Below are 18897 nucleotides of genomic sequence, written 5' to 3'. Positions count from 1 at the left end.
CAACATTCTTACGTCATTTTCAAATTTAAGCTTCATTGCTTCTAAGTTCCAGATTATCCTTTTTGTTCCCAGTTCTCCTAAGATGACTGAAAAGGCCAAAGTGGGAGATAGGCTATAAGGACTACTTAGAGAGGCAAGGAAAAATGAACCAGATGAAAATGTGGCTGAGGAATACAATCTACTGTAACCCACTGCAACGAAAATAGTACCTTGACTGATCCCTCTGGGGATTTTTTTGGGGGGGGGGGGGCTGAAAAAATCTTACTAAATGACAATCTCCTAGAAAAGTTCCGTATTACTAAGGTGATAAAATTATGGCAATCTGTCTTGGAAATAGACTGGAATCAAGTTTTTTAAATAGCTGTAATCAGAGGCTGGCACTGTGGCTCACTTGGTTAATCCTCCGCCTGTGGTGCCGGCATCCCATAAGGGCGCCGGGTTCTAGTCCCGGTTGCTCCTCTTCCAGTCCAGCTCTCTGCTGTGGCCCGGGAAAGCAGTGGAAGATGGCCCAAATGCTTGGGTCCTGCACCCGCATGGGAGACCGGGAAAAAGCATCTGGCTCCTGGCTTCGGATTGGCGCAGCACGCAGGGTGTAGTGGCCATTTTGGGGGTTAACGAACGGAAAGAAGACCTTTCTCTCTCTCACTGTCTATAACTCTACCTGTCAAATAAGAAATAAATGCATTTAAAAAAATTAATAAATAGCTGTAATCTGTAACAGTGCAGTTCAGTATGCCTTGCTGGAAGATTAGAACACTTTAAGGTTAACTTATGGTTTTACTAAAAGAATGCCAGAAGTCTGATGTTGAAGAAATTTCATACTGCTTACGTATAATGGTGCATGCACCACACACTAAAGGAACTTGTACCCACTTTTGTTTTTGAAAAATCGGAATAATCAACCTCCATTTTCATCTCCCATGTATAATTCAATCATTTCATGAGTAAATACTTATAAAAATCTGAAAATTAAAGACGTAGCTAAGTAGAAATGTTACAAAACCACGAATTAGACCATTCTGAAATGAGACCCTGAGAACAGTGATTGAATTAAGGGAGCCCGAGCGGAGCTTTCAGAGCCAACTAAAGGACCACAGGCGCTATCAGGTCTCCTAATAGCGTACCTTTCCACTTTTAACCCCATTTCGAAGACCACTTGTTGATAACTGTTGGCTCCATTTCAATAATAACTCTTCAGAATCCCGTAATCTGACCCTCAAACTGATTAGAAAGAAATGGACAAGATAGAACTTAAGTAAAATGGAATTCTCTCAAGTACTTTCTTGTTATATTGGAGGTTTGACAGCAAAGAACCAACACAGAAAACCAAAAACACTAGCGTTCTATGCTTTATCACTCTATTCCAAGCCAGAGAAAAACTCACACTCTGTGCAATTGGGGCTTCTGATCTGACATTTCGTCTTGTAAGTGTCCTGGCTAACAAAACTTGGCAGAAGTACAGTTCGGTTTACTCCATCTAATTCGCAAACTAGGGGAAAGAGCACTCGCCGGTTTTTCTCTAACTACCCATGCCTCCACCAGCGTGTGTCTCAGATAGAGCCAAAGGGGGCAGCTCCACAAGGCAGCGCCTGAGAGGCGGAGTGAGGGGCAGTGTCGTCCCACTACCCTCTCGACAACTTTTCCAGGCTTCAAACCTCCAGTTCCTTTAACTCGTTGTGTTTCGCTTTCCTTTTCACCAAAATCCTGCAGTGACCCCAGCAGGCTGGCGTCCGCAACCAGGGATCAGGAGCATCAATGAACACTAGGCGCAAGAGAGTCTGAGGCGGAGCCCGGTGGCGTGGGACCGGAGAACCCGGCGCGGCACCGGGGCCACCCACGGGCAGAGAGGGGGTCGTGCGTGGCTGCCCGGCGCCCCGACCGCGACCTCTCCCACCTCCCGCCCTGGGAGGGACTTACCTGCGCAGCGAGGCGCGGGACCCAGCGAGGACACCTCACGCCCGCCCTCCAGCGCCCGGCCCCCGGGGGCCGTTACCTAACCGACCCGATCCCCCCGCCTCCGCCAGGCCAGCCCAGCCCAGCCCGGCGGGACCGAGAGGCCGCGCTACGAGCGAGGGCGTGCGCCCGACCACGCCGGCCGACCGGCCGAGCCCGCGTCCGAGCCCGGAGCCCCGACGCCGGCTCGGGCCCGCCCCAGCCCCCGGCCGCGCCCCCCCAGCGCGCCCCCAGGCCCCGCCTCCTGCCGTCCATCCCTCCATCCGTCCTCCACCCACCGCCCCACTGCGGCGCCAGCTTCACCTGCCCGTCCCGCGCCGCGCGCCCCAGCGCCTGCCCCGGGGCCGCCGCCGCCGCGCGCGCCGCGCCCCCAGCCCGCCGGCCGCCCCCAGCCTCGCGCTCGTCCCGGTCACCTGCCCCCCTCCCCGGGCTCTACCTTGTAGGAGTCGGTGGCCAAGAGGATGTTGAACTCGGCTTCTGCCGCAGCAGTCATCTCGGGCCGGAGTGGAGGGGCCGCGCGCCGCGAGCTCCCCGGCGCGGCTGCGAGGCAGGAGAAAAATGGACTTCACCGCGCTCCGTTGCTTAAGTCACCGCTCGGTCGGAGCGGGAGGGGGGGAGAGGCGGGAGCAGCGGGATGGGGGGGGACAGCGGGAGGAGGGGCAGGAGGAGGGCGGGCCCTGCAGCCGTGACGCGACAGCGGCGGCGGCGGCTCGCGTGCTCGCAGGCCAGGCACTCCGGCGGCCTCCTCACCTCGGCGCCCCCGCCCCCACCCCATCGCCGCGGCGGGGACGAGGAGGGGGCGGGGCCCGGCTGCGCGTGCGCAGCGCACAGGGGGCGGGGCGGGGCGGACGTGAGGCACGCGCTGTCGCTCGGAGTCGCCCGCCCCGGGAAGCCGGAGGCTGCGGGGCCGCCCGGGCGGGCGCGTGACGCAGGCGGCCCGCGCCTCGGTTTCGTTTCTCGGCCGGGTGCCGAGGGGGCAGGGCTCAGGGGGCGTGCCCGACCTCGCCGCTCCTGCGAGGAGCAGGTTCGCCCCCCGCGGCTGGGACTTGTCTGTCCTGCCCAGTCCTGGCCGGTTTTCTGGGTCCTCCTGCAGTCACGCCACGCGGCTGGGGCGGGAGGAGCCGCCCGGGGCCCGTCCGCCTGGTGCCCCTGCGCTTGGGGTGACTCTACCTTTGTCTCCCGCGGGGGTTGAGGGGCGCGCCTTGGGCCGCCGTCGCTCGTGTCCGGGGCGCTGCGGGGATGAGGACGGAGAGGCCCTAGGCCCCTTACGCAGAGGCGTGGGCCCCTCGCTGGCTTGTGGCCGAGCCCTCCGGTCCTGCGAGGGGCGTTTTGACTTTCCAGGGGGGTCCCAGAGGCTGCCCGGGAAAGCAGGGGTTGGGGGTTGAATTCAGTCCTCACGGGCAGGATGGTGACGGGACAAGACGGGATCCGGTTAGCTCCGGGAAGGAAGAGGCCACGGGCCAGATCTCTGACAGAAACCGTTATCACGGGGAATCCTGAAACCGTGGGACGCGAGCCGGCAGTCCCCAAGTTGAGGACTGAAATGACGTCTGATGGCTTCACCCCAGTCCAGACGTCCCCCACCCCGCCCCCGCCCAGATCTCACACACGGTTGCATATTTGCAGCAAACTAAATTCCTTTTGTCTGCAGGCTCAATAGCTTTTTTTTTTTTTTAAATTAAGATTTGGGTTTTAGAGGCTACAAACAGCCTGGGAAAAAGTTTAATGGGAACTGGTACAGGACCCTCATGGACTGCCCTTCAAGTTAGTAATTTTTTTATTTAGGGGCGGGGGTTGGTGCAACTGTGCATTAGGAAACTGGGAACCGGGCTGGAAGTCTAAACTCAAAGCACCTTGGGTCCTGACCCCGTCTTGAAATCGGTGCGTGTTCCTTTATCTAAGTGTAGTTACAGTCCGGACAAAGAGCAGGGAAAGTGTGCGCTGTCTTCCGGCATCACCAGGGTAGTGAAATACAGATATAAAAGTATTCATTATATATATATATATCTCCATTCATTCATATATATATATATAAAGGGAGCACTTCTAATCAACACTTTTTGGGTTACTTTCAGCATTGAGGTTTCAATCAAGTGGGAGTTTTGTCTTTGTTTTTGGTTGACCCTCCTGGTGTTCAGTGGACAAGATTTTTTAAAAAATTTTAAGTCGTTAAAAATTTTTTATTTGGGGTGATTTTGTTGCATTAGTTCAAGCAATACAAACTAGGAAAAAGTTCCATTTTGTCCTTAATTTGGTGCTTTTTTGTCTCCGTTTGGAATTTACATAACCTAATTTACTTAGAGAACAAATTCTTATTTGTTTAGCTTCCTGGAATCCATGTATCTATAACTGACCATTGTTCTGTGTTGCTTTATGCAGGAAAAAAGTGGGATTCTGATTACAAAGTGGACTTTGTTTACAGTAGCCATATTTTATAAAGCAGAATTTGGTCTTGTGAACTTTTGAGTTGAATTTGCATTTTAAAGATGAAAGCATCTAATCTCAGTGCAAATAAAAAATACTAATATTGCGTGTGCATTGACCCTGATTGTTAAATGCAGGACTCAGGCCTGCTCATGGATTTCTAACTTCAATCCCTACAGCGCTGACGAGAGGAAAACATGACAATGAAGTCATGTTCCCAGTAGAAAAATCATCATTTGCCAAACAGAATGAGGCACATACTCCCCGTAACTATGTGCTTAACTGAACCAATTCTGAATTAATCGAGTTCTGTAGAACTATGAAATGACCAACTACCAAGCCAGGATCGCCGTTTGAAATGACTTCCCTGAAAGACAATTTCTGAAGTAACATTTAGCCTGTTGATCATATAAAAGAGCTGGGAGACTGAAGGAACTAAAAGCAGAGATTCTCCTGGGCCCTTTGTTTGATTCCAAGCCCTGGATTCTTCGGCCTTTCCTACCAAGCTGCGGATCGCACGTGGAGAATTGGGTCCCCAGCTCCCTGTATCTATCCCTTAGAGAACTGTGGCTCACCTGTGACTCACCTGCGGGACTAGGCAAAGTGGGTGCTTCCGCATCACCCCTACTTCCAGCCTGTATTCGTGTCTCACCTGATTTCACCTCCGGCAAAAACACCAGAGGAGCAGGTGTACAACTCAGCTCACCTGTGACCCTGACAAGTCCTAGTCTCCCTTCATGATCTGCTCTGAACTTGACCAATTAGCAACAATTGCCGCAGAGAGGAGCTTTTAAAAATGACATTTAGACTTTTTTTTTCCCCCTAAATTCAAGCTTCCCAAGCCCCCTGGGGACCTTCCAGAGCTCTGATCCTAGGAGAAGACCTCCTCTACAAAGAGACACGGCTCTTCCTGGATCCAGTTATGTACCTGCTGCACTGAATAATGACCTAGCCTGCTGAGCCCTCTACAACCACACAGAGAGATGCAGGGAAACCTCTCTGTGTTAGTCTAAACGTCCAGAAATGCGAGAGTAACGCTAAGAAGTAATGCACATACCTAGTTGTCCAAAATGTTCTGTCTATTCTGTGTTCTCTTCGTGGTCTGACTTTGCTGCACTCTCCTGATTGGCTGTTTGCTGGGCAGTGCAGAGCTGATCATCTGATGGTAAGTTCCCTTCACGAGGTACCCCGTAGGATGTCTTACCAATCCACGTGTGCTGTGTGGTAAGACTCACTTTCCCTCACTACTAGTGTTTTTTTCTTTTTTCCCAGTAACAAAACTACAAACTTTTCAAATTGTAACCAAATAAATTGGGAAATAAGAGTAGGAAGCAGGGGCTGGCACTGTGGCACAGTGGGTTAAAGTCCTGGCCTAAAGTGCCAGCATCCTATGTGGGCGCTGGTTCTAGTCCCGGCTGCTCTTCTTCCCATCCAGCTCTCTGCTGTAGCCTGGGAAAGCAGTGGAAGATGGCCCAAGTTGTTGGGCCCTTGCACCCATGTTGGAGACCTGGAGGAGGCTTCTGGCTCCTGGCTTTGGATGGGCTCAGCTCTGGCTGTTGCAGCCATTTGGGGAGTGAACAGCAGATGGAAGACCTCTCTCTCTCTCTGTCTCTACCTCTCTCTCTCTGTCTTTCAAATAAATAAAATCTTAAAAAAAGGTAGGAAGCAAAAAAGGAACAGTTTTACATTAATCTTTAAAAATAAGATGGGGTGGGCTGGTGCTGTGGAGTAGTAGGTTAAGCTTCCGCCTGTGGTACTGGTATCCCCTATGGGTGCCGGTTCAAGATTTGGCGACTCCTTTTTCCAATCCAGCTATCTGTTGATGGCCTGGGAAAGCAGTGGAAGATGGCCCAAGTGCATCCAGCTCTCTGCTTGTGGCCTGGGAAAACAGTGGAAGATGGCCCAAGTACTTGGACTCCTGCCCCCATATGGGAGACCCAGAGGAAGCTCCTGGCTGCTGGCTCCAGATTGGCCCAGCTCCAGCTGTTGCGGCCATTTGGGGAGTGAACCAACGGATGGAATACCTCTCTTTGTCTCTCCCTCTCTAACTCTGCCTCTCAAATAAATAAATGAATGTTTAGGAAAAAAAAATAGGGGAGGGCATTGTGATATAGCTGGTCAAGCTGCCACTTTGGGCCCCTGCATTCCATATCAGATTGACTAAGATTGAGTCCCTCTTACGCTTCTAATCCAACTTCCTGCTAATGTGGACCCTGGGGAGGCAGCAGGCGATGGCTCCAATTCTTGGGTCCCTGCCTGGCCCTGCCTTGGCCATTGGGGGCATGTGGGGAATGAACTAGCAGATGGAAGATACTTCTTTCTCTTTCTGTGTGGATCTGCCTTTTAAATAAAAATAAATAATCAAAACTTGAAAATAATAAATGCTGGTGTTGTGGAGCGGTGCATTAAGCCCCCATCTGTGACAGTATCCAAGCCTCTCATCCAGCTCCCTACTAATGCAGCTGGGAAAGCAGTACTTGGGCCCCTGCACCCACATGGGAGACGTGGAAGAAGCTCCTGGCTCCTGGCTCCTGGCTCCTGGCTGCTGGCTTTGGATCAGCACAGCTCTAGCCATTGCAACCATTAGGGAGTGAGCCAGTGGATGGAGGATCTCTTGGTCTATCACTCTGCTTTTCAAATAAATAAATGAATAAATACATCTTTAAAAAGTGAAAATAATAAGGTAAGTGCACACATGTTAGGTTGCTACAGTATCAAGTGTCATCATTATTTATAAATTTTGCTGATGGCCACTTGCTTAAGATTCAGTAACCCAAAACAATGACTGAGAATAAGGCTTTAGAAGTATTAAACAATACCAAGACCTTCTCATTCAGTGTTTTCCTAAATGAGATCATAGATGGTACCTAAGTACACATTTTAAATTTTAGTAGTTATGTATTTGCTTTTAATTTTTTCTAAAATAAAACTTAGTATTTCTAAATTTTTAGAGAAATGTAAGTGGCACATAAATTATTTTTCTTAGGGACTGTTAGAATGAAGCCAAAGTAGGTGGGTACTCAGGCTGGTGAACCTCACTATTTTCCTTGCCATTCTCTTTGCTTATGACCTGTTTCACATCCTCCACACAAGACTGGTTTTCCTGATGTTGAACATGGATTGTATGATTTCACTTACATGAAATTCTAGAAAAGCCAAGTATAGTGAAAGATTGGTGGTTATCAGAGGGCCGGGGTTAAGAGAAGTTGATTGGAACCATTTAGCCTTCCAGCTCACAATGGCATGCCTGGATTCAATTTGCAGCTCTGATGGCAAAGGAGCATGAGAAAATTTGGAAAAAAAAAAAAAAAAAGGTAGTGGTTATACAACTGTATACATTTGTCAAAATCCACTGAATTCAATTAAAATTGGTGACCTTCACATAAATTATATCTCAAAACTGAGCTAAAAAAAAGATTGGTTTTCTTGAAATCATGGAAGTATTTCCCCGTTTTCCCTGTTTCTATAGACTGTATCCCATTGTACTTTACATGATTTGGAAACAGTCACCAGGTTCTCCTCAGAGAAAGTCTAGCTCTTTCAAGTTGCTAAAGTTAATACAACCCTGATGCCAAAGAGTCTGAAAAACTGCTATTGACTAGAAAGCAGGAAAGGGAATCAATCCCAATAGGATTCAATTCAGTGGAAATATATAAACACCTAGTGTATACACAGACTGTAGAAACAAGCCCTAGAGGACTTAAAAAAACAAATGTTACACCAGCCTCAGTTCTCATTCAAAACTGGCCTGAATGGGGTGAGGAAACAAAACAATAGAAGTCATTAAGCTCAGGATTTCTGGGATCAATATAAACTTGTATGAGTATATAACCCTGGATTCCAGGAACAGAAATGATTAAGGTCTGGATAAAGATCAACCAGGCCTTACTCAGTTTCCACACCCTAGACTTTGCTAGACTAAGAACTGCTCTACCTGTGAAACCTTAAGCATCAGCCCTGCATTCCTTAAGCGTTTATCCCACCTTTCTCATTCACTCACTCCCCTCCCAATCTGCCCAACCCTGGGTCTCAAGACCTTTGCCTGGTATTTGCTCCTATGACTTGACTCTTCCTTATGACCTAGCCTAGACATATAGTCACAGCCTCGTCTCTGGCTCCTAAAACTTCTAGCCTTCTGGTCCCTAGATCCTCCACTTTTTTTCTGTTAGAGCATTCAGGCTACTGAGCAATGACAGGGACCATCATCCATCCCTGAAAACCATTCGTAGCAAGACGACCTGTTGCCTGGCGATCCACTCGTTCCTCCCCTTCAGCCTCCTTTCCTACCTTTCACAATAGTTATTTTCCTGTCTCCTCAGACTGCTTGCCTCTCAACATCTTTTGTCTCAATAGATGATGTAGTCCCCTATGCCAGCAAGACAAACCAAGGCTATTAGGTAGGAACTCCCTAAACTATAGCACCTATGAGAGTAGAGAGCTGCCTTCTTCCTCATTGTCGACTTTTTTTTTTTCAGATTGATTGATTTATTGGAGAGGTAGAGCTACAGACAGAAAGAGGGAAAGGCAGAGAGAAAGGTCTTCCATCTGCTCACTCCTCAGATGCCTGCAACAGCCAGAGCTGAGCCAAATGATCCGAAGCTAAGAACCAGGAGCTTCTTCCGGGTCTCCCACGAAGGTGCAGGGGCCCAAGCAATTGGGCCATCCTCCACTGCTTTCCAGGCCATAGCAGAGAGCTGGATCAGAAGTAGAGCAAGTGGGACACGAACCTGTGCCCTTATGGAATGCCAGCAATGCAGGTAGTGGCTTTACATGCTATGCCACAACTCTAACCCCAGGTTCAAAGTCTTGATGTCTGTATCATCTCAGTTCTGGTGAGGACACCAGGGCAAGTGTTCACATCTTGAGCCAGGAAGGGGAGAGCAGGAGGGAAGAAGGCGGGGTGAGGGCAGTGAGGGGAAGAAAAGGGAGAGAGAGAGACTGGAATATCACAGCCTCTTTCTAGGGTGCGCCCTAAGGGCCTCCCACTAGGCCCATTTGTTTTAGGGTCCACATCCCAGTACTGCTACCCTGTGGGCCAAACTTTCCATTACAATGGATTCTTGGACAATGAAACTGCGTTCAGACCATAGCACTGCCTGTCTCCTATGTCTACAATCTGTTGTACTCAGGCATGGTTATTATTTTTAATTTTTTTCTTTATTTTTTTCTTTTTTTGACAGGCAGAGTTAGACAGTGAGATACAGAGAGACAGAGAGAAAGGTCTTCCTTCCATTGGTTCACTCCCCAAATGGCCACTACGGACGGTTGGCGCACTACAGCCAGCACACCGCACTGATCCGAAGGCAGGAGCCAGGTGCTTCTCCTGGTCTCCCATGCGGGTGCAGGGCCCAAGCACTTGGGCCATCCTCCACTGCACTCCCAGGCCACAGCAGAGAGCTGGCCTGGAAGAGGGGCAACTGGGAAAGAATCCGGCACCCCGACCGGGACTAGAACCCTGTGTGCCAGCGCCGCAGGTGGAGGATTAGCCTAGTGAGCTGCGGCACTGGCACTCAGGCATGGTTATGTGAATTGCCTTAGTCATGAACTGGAAATGATATGCATTACTTCCTAGGAGTAGCATTGAAACCTCACACATGATTTGCTTTTGCCATTCCTCATTTCCTTCTATCACATAGCAGTATTCCAGCAAGGCGTTGTTCCACTCACCTAAATCCTGAAATGTGGACAACATAGAACTGAGAACCAACTGGCACTGGGCATGTAGAGTGAGTGGGCCATGAACTTTTCTTGCTCTTAGGCATGAAGGTTTTGGAGCTGTTCCCAGGGTGGAACCTGGGTAATCCTGACAGATGCAGGCCTCCAGGCACATTTTTTTCTTTTTCTTCCAAGCTAGTAGAAAGAGGTCCCTCCTTCATCCCCAGGCTAATCTCCCTAGCCCTAACAGTCCTTTTAGCTCCTTTCCATCAGTCATCACCCCCTTCATGCCTTGGAATCATGTAACACTTCCTTTTTGTGGTCTGCTTGGCATATAAACATTCAAGTCTCTCCAATCTTAGAAAAAAAAAAAAACAATCAACCAAACTCTTCATATAGACCACCCCCTTTCTCTCCCCTTTTCCAGGAAATGAGGTTTCCTCTTCCCATCTCTTTTCTTTCCTACTGCAGGCTGTGTGACACTGGTACATCAGCCACACAAACTGGCAGATCTTGTGGTTATGTTTCACAGATACTGGTCAGTAACAACACCAAAAAGTCTGTCTTTCCTTTTTTTTTTTTTAAAGATTTATTTTATTTATTTGAAAGAGAGTTACAGAGAGAGGTAGAGACAGAGAGAGAGGTCTTCCATCTGCTAGTGCACTCCCCAGATGGCCGCAACGGCAAGAGCTGCGCCGATCCGAAGCCAGGAGCTTCTTCCTGGTCTCCCACGTGGGTGCAGGGACCCAAGGAGTTGGGCCATCTTCTACTGTTATCCTCAGTGTTTTGAAGATTTGTTCTTGTGTGGTCACAAGATGGCTGCCATAGCTCGAAGTATCACAACCTCACACAAAAACACACAAAGAAGAGAAAGTGGAGTTTTGTTTTGTGTTCATCTTTTTCCTTTTAATAGAGGGAAAAAAAAAAAAAGAAAAAAAAGAAAAACCCTTTCGAAGATGTCCCCAGCAGACTGCCCTTGGGCCCTGGTGGCCATGCTCTAGCTGCAAGGGAGGCTAAAAAGTGAGAACAGTGGGTATCTCAGGTCTCTAATGGCAGGAAGGCTGTGACAGCAAGCACGAAGGGGTTAGAAATGGGAGCTCCATGGGCAGCATGAGTGATCCTGGGAGTCCAGATTTCTCAAGCCTCCTGCCAGGGTAAATTCTCTTACCACATGGAGGAACCTGCCTCTAGATTTGGCCTCCTCTTTATCCCTTTTTGTTCCAGAAAATTCCATCACTCCCAAGGACCTCTTTTATTTATTACCTAGAAACCTTTTATTTAAGGTATACAAACTTCATGCATTTCATAAATACACATTTAGGAGCAACAGCCCAAGGCAGACTTGATGCAAACAGGCATCCCAGTGGCCTTCTTTGGAGTTCCAGAACCAATCAGAACAGAAGATATGGATTAATGTTCTGCTCCTTCTATCTGCTCCCCTTCCACCCTGTCTTGCTCAACTTTTACTACAATAAAGCAACATGGGTCTTGTTTACTCTTTATGCAGGCTCAGAACTGTGTGGGGCTAGCAAAAATGTCTGTTATCTCTTAAGATGTAGTTACAAAATAATGAGTTATTCTCATATACACTTAACTAAGCTTACTTCTTTATACCTTGACACCATGTACCTCTCCTATGATTATATAAATCAAACTCAACATCGGCTCTCCTATTGTCAGCAACAGTTATTAGGGACAATCCTGGGTACTTTTTATTGTATTATATCTAGAATTTGAAAAGTTCACATGGGGGCATATCAATTGTTCAATAAATTGTTATCACTATTATCTAGAAACACATAGAGGGCACTTAATTTAATGTAGTACTGTTCCAGCTGGTGTATAAATAAGGCATGGCAACATATTTTGCCTAGAAGTTTACTAATAAATGTATGGAAAGCAACTGATTGAGTTAACGTTCATAATTATCAATTAGCACTGACAAAGAGCGAGGCCGAGCTCAAGCTTGGCTCGAAGGAACGGCTGCATCTCAGCAAGTACTTCTCAAGCACTTACTGTGCTCCTGACCTTGTTGTGCCTGGGGCTGATGTGGCAGAACCTCTGCCTTCTAGGGACAAGTAGATTTATGGGGAAGCACGCCCTTATCGCCAAGAATCACTTTTTTGGAAGGACAGTCCGCGTCCCCTCAGAAAGCAGACTTTAGCCTTGCTCAGCTGAAATTGCACTTTGAACCACTGCTCACTTGGCTGCCCCTGGCAGCCTAGCACGCGCAGGCTGCAGTCCCTTTGGGTGCTCCGTGCCCTGTCTACCAGAGCCTCCATGGAAGGCAGGGGAAGATGGGACTCATGTGACTTCTTTTAAGGCCAGGCCTTCCATTAGATCGTCTTACTCCATTAGATCGTTAAGTACTGGAATGTAGTAAGATTAGTCAGCTGTCACAACAGAGGAGCAAATAACAATTAAATGTACTTCCTTCCGGAATAAGTGGTGCAGGGCTATTGGGGTTCAGGAACCCAAATTCTTTCCGTTTCTTGCTTTGCCATCCTCTGCTTGTCTTTGAAGCTGTTGTCTAAACTGGGTGCTCCAAATCTGCCCCTTGCCTGTGCGTTCATGTGGCTGTTGTTGGCAGAACACAGTGATAGTGGCCAAGACAGCAGGGACAGAAACCAGGTAAGCGATCCTTGGCCCTGCGAAGACTAAGAAAGCAAGTGTGGAAAGTGAAAGGATTGGGTAGAGCTGAGACAGCTCTCAGAGAACCAGACTCCTTGAGAGACGAGATGTGTGTGCAACAGCAGGGGGAGATTCATGAAGGGGGTGCAGAAGGAAGAGTGGAATCCACGATGATGCTACCTATCACTGCTGGGTGATTCCACAGAATGGGTTATAGAAAACCGCCCGATGGAAGTATGCAATTATTAAGAGCAAATACTTTTTTTTAATATTAAGAAGATGCCGTTTGAGCTGAAGATCCCGATTAGGCAAGTCTGACATGACCTGCTTGCCTCCCGAGTTTCTGGATTCTTCCTCCCTATGTCTGATGCCTCCACGGACACGTATTCCCAAATGCTTCTGTATTGAGGATCAAATCTGTGCCCCTATCCGTGCTTCAGTTTTGTTTTGGGATTTGTTTTCTAGACCAGCCTTGGAAGTTCTTAGTCTCCCCAGCTCCATCCCGCGTGGCCCTGGCTTCCTGTCAAAGTTAGCGTGATTGCTTTTCTAGAATCAAAGCACACTCCTCCTGGGACAGGATCAAACACTGGCAAATTCTATGGCTTCCATGGGAATTCACGTGCCACATGCAAGTTACCATGCCACTGGCAAGGGGCAGCAGCTTCGTTTTACGTGACATTCGGGCCATGGCCTCCTGACACGTGGACTGGGCATTTCCCAACTCTACACATTTGTCAGTTACCGCTTGAGCTTCTGGGTTGTGACTGCATCGATTTCTATCTTCACTTTCAGAAAATGACCTTATTCCTACTCTGTCCTCACATTCTGGATTTGACAGTGTTGTTCCTCATGTGCCAACAATATTCACATTTTAAGAATGACTTTAAAACTGTGGCAGAGCCATTATACTTAGATTTCATGGGTTTCTTCACAATGGAATTATTCAAGTTAATTATTGATATATGTGTGAATTTACTTAAATAGGATGATTTAGATAATTTGAGAGGCATAAATGTTCCTTAGACTTTGAATTCTAATTAATATCACATATGCATTAAAAAAACAAAGAGGAGGGGACAGTGTTGTGGTTCAGCAGGTTAAGCTGCCTCCTGCAATGCTGGCATCCCAAATGGGCATCAGTTCAAGTCCCAGCTATTTCACTTCCAACCCAGCTTCTTGCAAATGCACCTGGGAAAGCAGCAGAAGATGGCACAGGTTCTTCTTCCTATGTGGGAAACTCAGTGGGATTCCAGACTCCTGGCTTTGGCCTGGCTCAGCCCCAGCTGTTGTGGCCATTTGGGGAGTGAACCAGAAGATGGGAGAGACAGAGAGAGGGAGATCTCTCTAACTCTGCCTTTCAAATAAATAAGTAAATAAATAAATAAATATTTTTAAAAAGCCAAAGAAGAAATAAATCTACAGAAATTGTACTTATATTTCCAATTACTTATCCACATTTAGAAGTCTGTTATTCTTGACCTTTGGCATAGTCTGTGCTGACAGATACGAAAGTGGAGAGCAGAACAATTGTGCAACAATATGACTAATAATTACTTAATTACTGAACATGTGTGCATGACTTGTTAAATTAGAAAATGACACAGTAGGAATAAGTCATCTTGAATATTTACAGAATTCAAAAATATATCGAGTAAAAGAGGTAAGCTGGTTTTGTATCCAAGTTTGCGAACATCAGTGGGCATTGGCTTGTACATGATGCCATATTGGTATCTACTAAAATAGTCACGTGGCTTTCCTAATCTTCCAATACAATAAATCACATAGAAGAGTTCCCTAATATTGGACCACTTTGTTGACCTAGAATAACCTTTTTCCTCAAGTTATGTTATTCTTTTAACATATTACTTTGTTCAATTGGCTTGTTATGCTTAGAACTTTCATAGGGACCTTTAGCAATTATACTAGTCTGGAGGTTTATTTTTTGGTGCTTTCTCCTTGTCTGGTCTTAACATTAGCGTTAGAGTAGTGTCCAAGAATGAGTCAGGAAACCTTGTATCTTTCCTCTGTTCTTGAGAAGTTTAGATAACGTAACAGCTCCTTGTTAGAATTCTCCAGTGAAAAGAATTGACACTGGTGCATTTTTTTCTTTAACTTTTTAAAAAATTTTTATTTAATAAATATAAATTTCCAAAGTATAACTTTTGGATTATAGTGGCTTTTCCCCCCCCATAACCTCCCTTCCACCCACAACCCTCCCATCTCCCACTCCCTCTCCCATCGCATTCATATCAAGATTCATTTTCAATTATCTTTATATACAGAAGATCAATTTAGTATATACTAAGTAAAGATTTCAACAGTTGGTGCATTTATTTTAAATAACTTTCTTATTTTTGAGAATTTCAGACATATACAAAAGCAGAGAGCTCGCCACAATGAACCTTCATGCACACATCACTTGCTTTAACCGTGATCACCAGCTCAGGCCAATCTTGTTAAATCTGTTGTTCTAAATAGTATTGAGAAGCAGATCCTAGACATGGTGTCAATCCTGTAAATTCATTAGCAGTTACCCTACAGTAATATTCCATCACTCTTTTTCATCTATTAGCAGCAATATGTCTACAAAGAGAAATGTTCTATCACATACTACTTGGGTAGCTAGGTGTATAGTTTATATGAAAAAAGAAAAGCAGAATAAATTGCTTGATTATTTTTAGCTTGTTTTTAAAATAATGAGTAGGTTTTCTAATATTATTATCAAAATTATTATCTGTTACAGCTATCCATTTCTGTAGGGAAAAAAATCACCCTGGCACTTTAAAAATAAGTATTGTTTTCAGTTTCTTAGGTCAAGAATTAAGGAGGGACTTAGCTGTGTGCTCTTGGGAAGGGGGTCTCAGTGAGAGTCTGACAGTGAGTAGTGCTGAACCAAAGTTGGGGGGTGTGCACTGGTGTAACCGATGACCAGCCACACGTTTCCTTCTTTTCCTGCAGTCTGAGAGCCTTTGCATGTGTTCTGTCTACAGGAGCTGGTTTGGGCTTCCTCACAGCATGTCATCCTTACGGTAGTCAGACTGTCCATGGACTGAACTCTTCAGTGAACAGAACGGGATGTTGCAGAGTTTTTATGACCTAGCCTTAGAAGTCATGTAACATCACTTCCGCCACACTCTCCCTCCTGATAGTGACCAGGGCCCCTCTGGCCATCTAAGAGGATGCTTCAAAAAAGTTCATGCAAAAAAAATATTTAAGTCTAATGTATCTGTACATTATCACACATTGATCAAGTTAAACAGCACAGGTCTACTCTCACAGTATTTTTTGTGGGTCCGAAGTCTGAGCAGGTCTTGGCTGGGCCCTGTGTTTCAGGTCTCACCAAGCTATAATTCAGGTGTTGATTAGGGTTGGGGTCTCACAGGAGACACGACCCACTTTTGCACACACGCGTCTGTTCACAACATTCCATCTTTGAGGACTGTTGGACCGAGCTGGCTGTTGGCGGGCGGCCACCTGCATCAGTCAGTTCTTTAGTATTATAATGAAATACCTAAGACTGGGTACTTCTAAAGAAGAGAGATTTATTTAGCTCCCAGGTTGGGAGGCTGAAAGTCTTTTTTTTTTTTTTTTTTTTTTTTTTTTTTTTTTTTTTTTTTTGACAGGCAGAGTGGACAGTGAGAGAGAGAGACAGAGAGAAAGGTCTTCCTTTTGCCGTTGGTTCACCCTCCAATGGCCGCCGCGGCCAGCGCAGTGCGCTGATCCGAAGCCAGGAGCCAGGTGCTTCTCCTGGTCTTCCATGGGGTGCAGGGCCCAAGCACTTGGGCCATCCTCCCTGCACTCCCTGGCCACAGCAGAGAGCTGGCCTGGAAGAGGGGCAACCGGGACAGAATCCGGCGCCCCGACCGGGACTAGAACCCGGTGTGCCGGCGCCGCAAGGCGGAGGATTAGCCTAGTGAGCCGGCGCCGGCGGGAGGCTGAAAGTCTTAAACAACATAGCACCAGACTTGGCGCGAGCCTCTCTGACTGCATCATGTCCAGGCAGATAGTATCATAGGGGCGGGAGGTGTTGCAAGATGGAGAGATCCCACCACCAGTCAGGGAGCAGGAGAGAGAGGGGCAGCCAGGAAGCACCTGCCACAAGGTACCTCTTAAATGTACCCCCCCACCCTTCAACCCCACCACAGCGAGGACCAGCCCTCCAACACACAAACCATCGGAAAGCAACCACATCCAAACCACAGCACTGCTCTCACTCTCCGCCACCATCCCAGGATGCTGCTTCCTCCCTCACAGCCAGCCGGGGAGAGACACAAGCCACATTTTCTATTTACTAAGTTTTTTAGTGGGTTGTCATCTTACCTAATGTCGTCAGGTGCCCAGGCTCATGTAGATTGAGACATCTTTGCGATATTGTGGAAGCTAGCTCGGGTTCTACCCACGCTCGAGGGCTTGAGGGCTGCTGATGGCCTGAGGGTGCTGTGCCTTTCTTTCCATTTCTGGAATAGGCCATGACTTCTTTTCTGCCACAGGGCATTTGCATAAATCATTCGTTTCCCTCACACACTGCTTTTTCTCCCCCAGCTGACCTAATTGATTCCTGCTCCTCCCCCAGATTTCAAGTCCAGCTTCCCATTCTCAGGGAAGCCTATGCAGAACCTCTAGGAGCCCAGGTCGGGATCACCTGGTGGACACAGTCGCAGCCTCCTGTTAGCTTTCACAGCACCCACCTGGCCTGCGAGTCAATTCTGGCTCCCTCTCTGGCAGCAGCGGTGTTTGGCTGTTCCAGGAGGCCAAGGGAATGCAAGGAAAGCTGCCTTCCTGCTGGCTGCTGTCTGTTTCTCCGGAAGGATTCGGAGAGATTTAAAGCTACGCTGCCGCCATTGTCATTCCTCTCGGCCCCACAAACCCCCAGCACTGTTTTAGCAGAAATTGTTTTGATACCTTCATAAAATTCTTCTGTGCTTTGGTCTATTGAGGCTCTCTCTCTCCCCCTCTTCTCTCTCCCTAAAAGTTTTGTTATGTGTAGTTTTGAACAAGAGCATTCATTTCCTAGAAATATTGACCTTTAGCAATCTCCAAAAGTTAAAATAAATCTTCCTATCTGTCATCTCCTTTCCAATGTAGTTTTAAAATTTTTCTCTTGGGGCCGGCACTGCGGCTCAGTCAGTTAACGCCCTGGCCTGAAGTGCAGGCATCCCATATGGGAGCCGGTTCTAGTCCCGGCTGCTCCTCTTTCAATCCCATGCTCTGCTGTGGCCTGGGAAAGCAGTGGAAGATGGCCCAGGTCCTTGGGCCCCTGCACCCACGTGGGAGACCTGGAGGAGGCTCCTGGCTCCTGGCTTCGGATCGGCGCAGCTCCGGCCATTGCGGCCAATAGGGGAGTGAACCAGCGGATGGAAGACCTCTCTCTCTCTGTGCCTCTCCTCTCCCTGTGTAACTCTGCCTTTCAAATAAATAAATAAATAAATATTTTAAAAAAATAAAATTTTTCTCTTTATCATTTTTAGATTTGTTAAAGATCTGTTCCATTGTTCTTTTCAAGGAAATAATTTGTAATATACGAGTCACATTTTCTATTTAATACATTTTGCTTTAATTATTTTTCTTGTTTTGAGCTATTTTGTTTTTTTTTTCTAGTTTCTTGTGATAATTTTTTAATAAGATTTATTTTTATTTGAAAGGCAGAGTTACAGAGAGGCTGAGGCAGAGAGAGTGAGAGAGATCTCTTCCACCTGCTGGTTCGCTCACCAAATGGCCACAATGGCTGGAGCTGGACTGGTCTGAAGCCAGGAGTCAGGAGTCTCCTCTGGGTCTCCCATGTGGGTGCAGAGGCCCGAGGACTTGGGCCATCCTCCATTGCCTTTCAGGCACATTAGCAGAGAGCTGGATCGGAAGTAGAGCAGCTGGGACTAGAACCAGTGCCCATATGGGTTGCTGGTGCCGCAGGCAGTGGCTTAACCCACCACACCACAGTGCTGGTCCTGAGATAGTTTGTTTTTAAATATATTATTTTACTTGAGATAGGATTCTCTTGAGTACTACTTTGGCTATATTAAGTTTTAGATAAGTATTTCTCTTTTTTTGAAAAGATTGATTTATTTTATTTGAAAGGCAGAGTGACAGAAATGGGTGGGGGCAGGGAAGAGAGTTTCCATCCACTGATTCACTCCCCGAATGGCCACAACAGCCAGAGCTGGGCCAGGCTGAAGCCAGGAGCCAGGAACTCCATCCTGGTCTCCCACATGACGGCAGGGGTCCAAGCATTTTGCCATC

General features: G+C 47.3%; 1 protein-coding gene and 1 long non-coding RNA gene across 4 annotated transcripts in view; one reads left to right on the top strand and one right to left on the bottom strand.

Annotated features, from left to right (window-relative positions):
* NAMPT (nicotinamide phosphoribosyltransferase) overlaps nt 1–2738 on the bottom strand; it is a 37182-nt gene extending 34444 nt beyond the window's left edge. Inside the window, exon 1 of one of the 2 annotated variants that reach the window (XM_002712033.5) lies at nt 2390–2738. In XM_002712033.5, the coding sequence (XP_002712079.1) occupies nt 2390–2446 (57 nt within the window). In that variant the 5' untranslated portion in view covers nt 2447–2738. Of the gene's footprint in view, nt 1–391; nt 657–2389 lie in introns of those variants that run through there. The other variant, XM_070071153.1, reaches the window with a different exon arrangement.
* A 56-nt stretch (nt 2739–2794) lies between these two features.
* LOC138849035 (uncharacterized) lies at nt 2795–17538 on the top strand. Of its 2 annotated transcripts, none has more exons than XR_011387369.1 (2): nt 2795–3717; nt 4333–17538. It is a non-coding gene; the product is annotated as an uncharacterized lncRNA (long non-coding RNA). The 2 variants fall into 2 exon arrangements; XR_011387368.1 differs by having other exon boundaries at nt 2795–3834.
* The last annotated feature ends 1359 nt before the right edge of the window (nt 17539–18897 follow it).

The sequence above is a fragment of the Oryctolagus cuniculus genome, chromosome 3 (assembly GCF_964237555.1).
Source record: "Oryctolagus cuniculus chromosome 3, mOryCun1.1, whole genome shotgun sequence".
In the NCBI taxonomy this organism is placed as follows: Eukaryota; Metazoa; Chordata; class Mammalia; order Lagomorpha; family Leporidae; genus Oryctolagus; species Oryctolagus cuniculus.
This window is presented reverse-complemented; position numbering and strand designations above follow the sequence as displayed.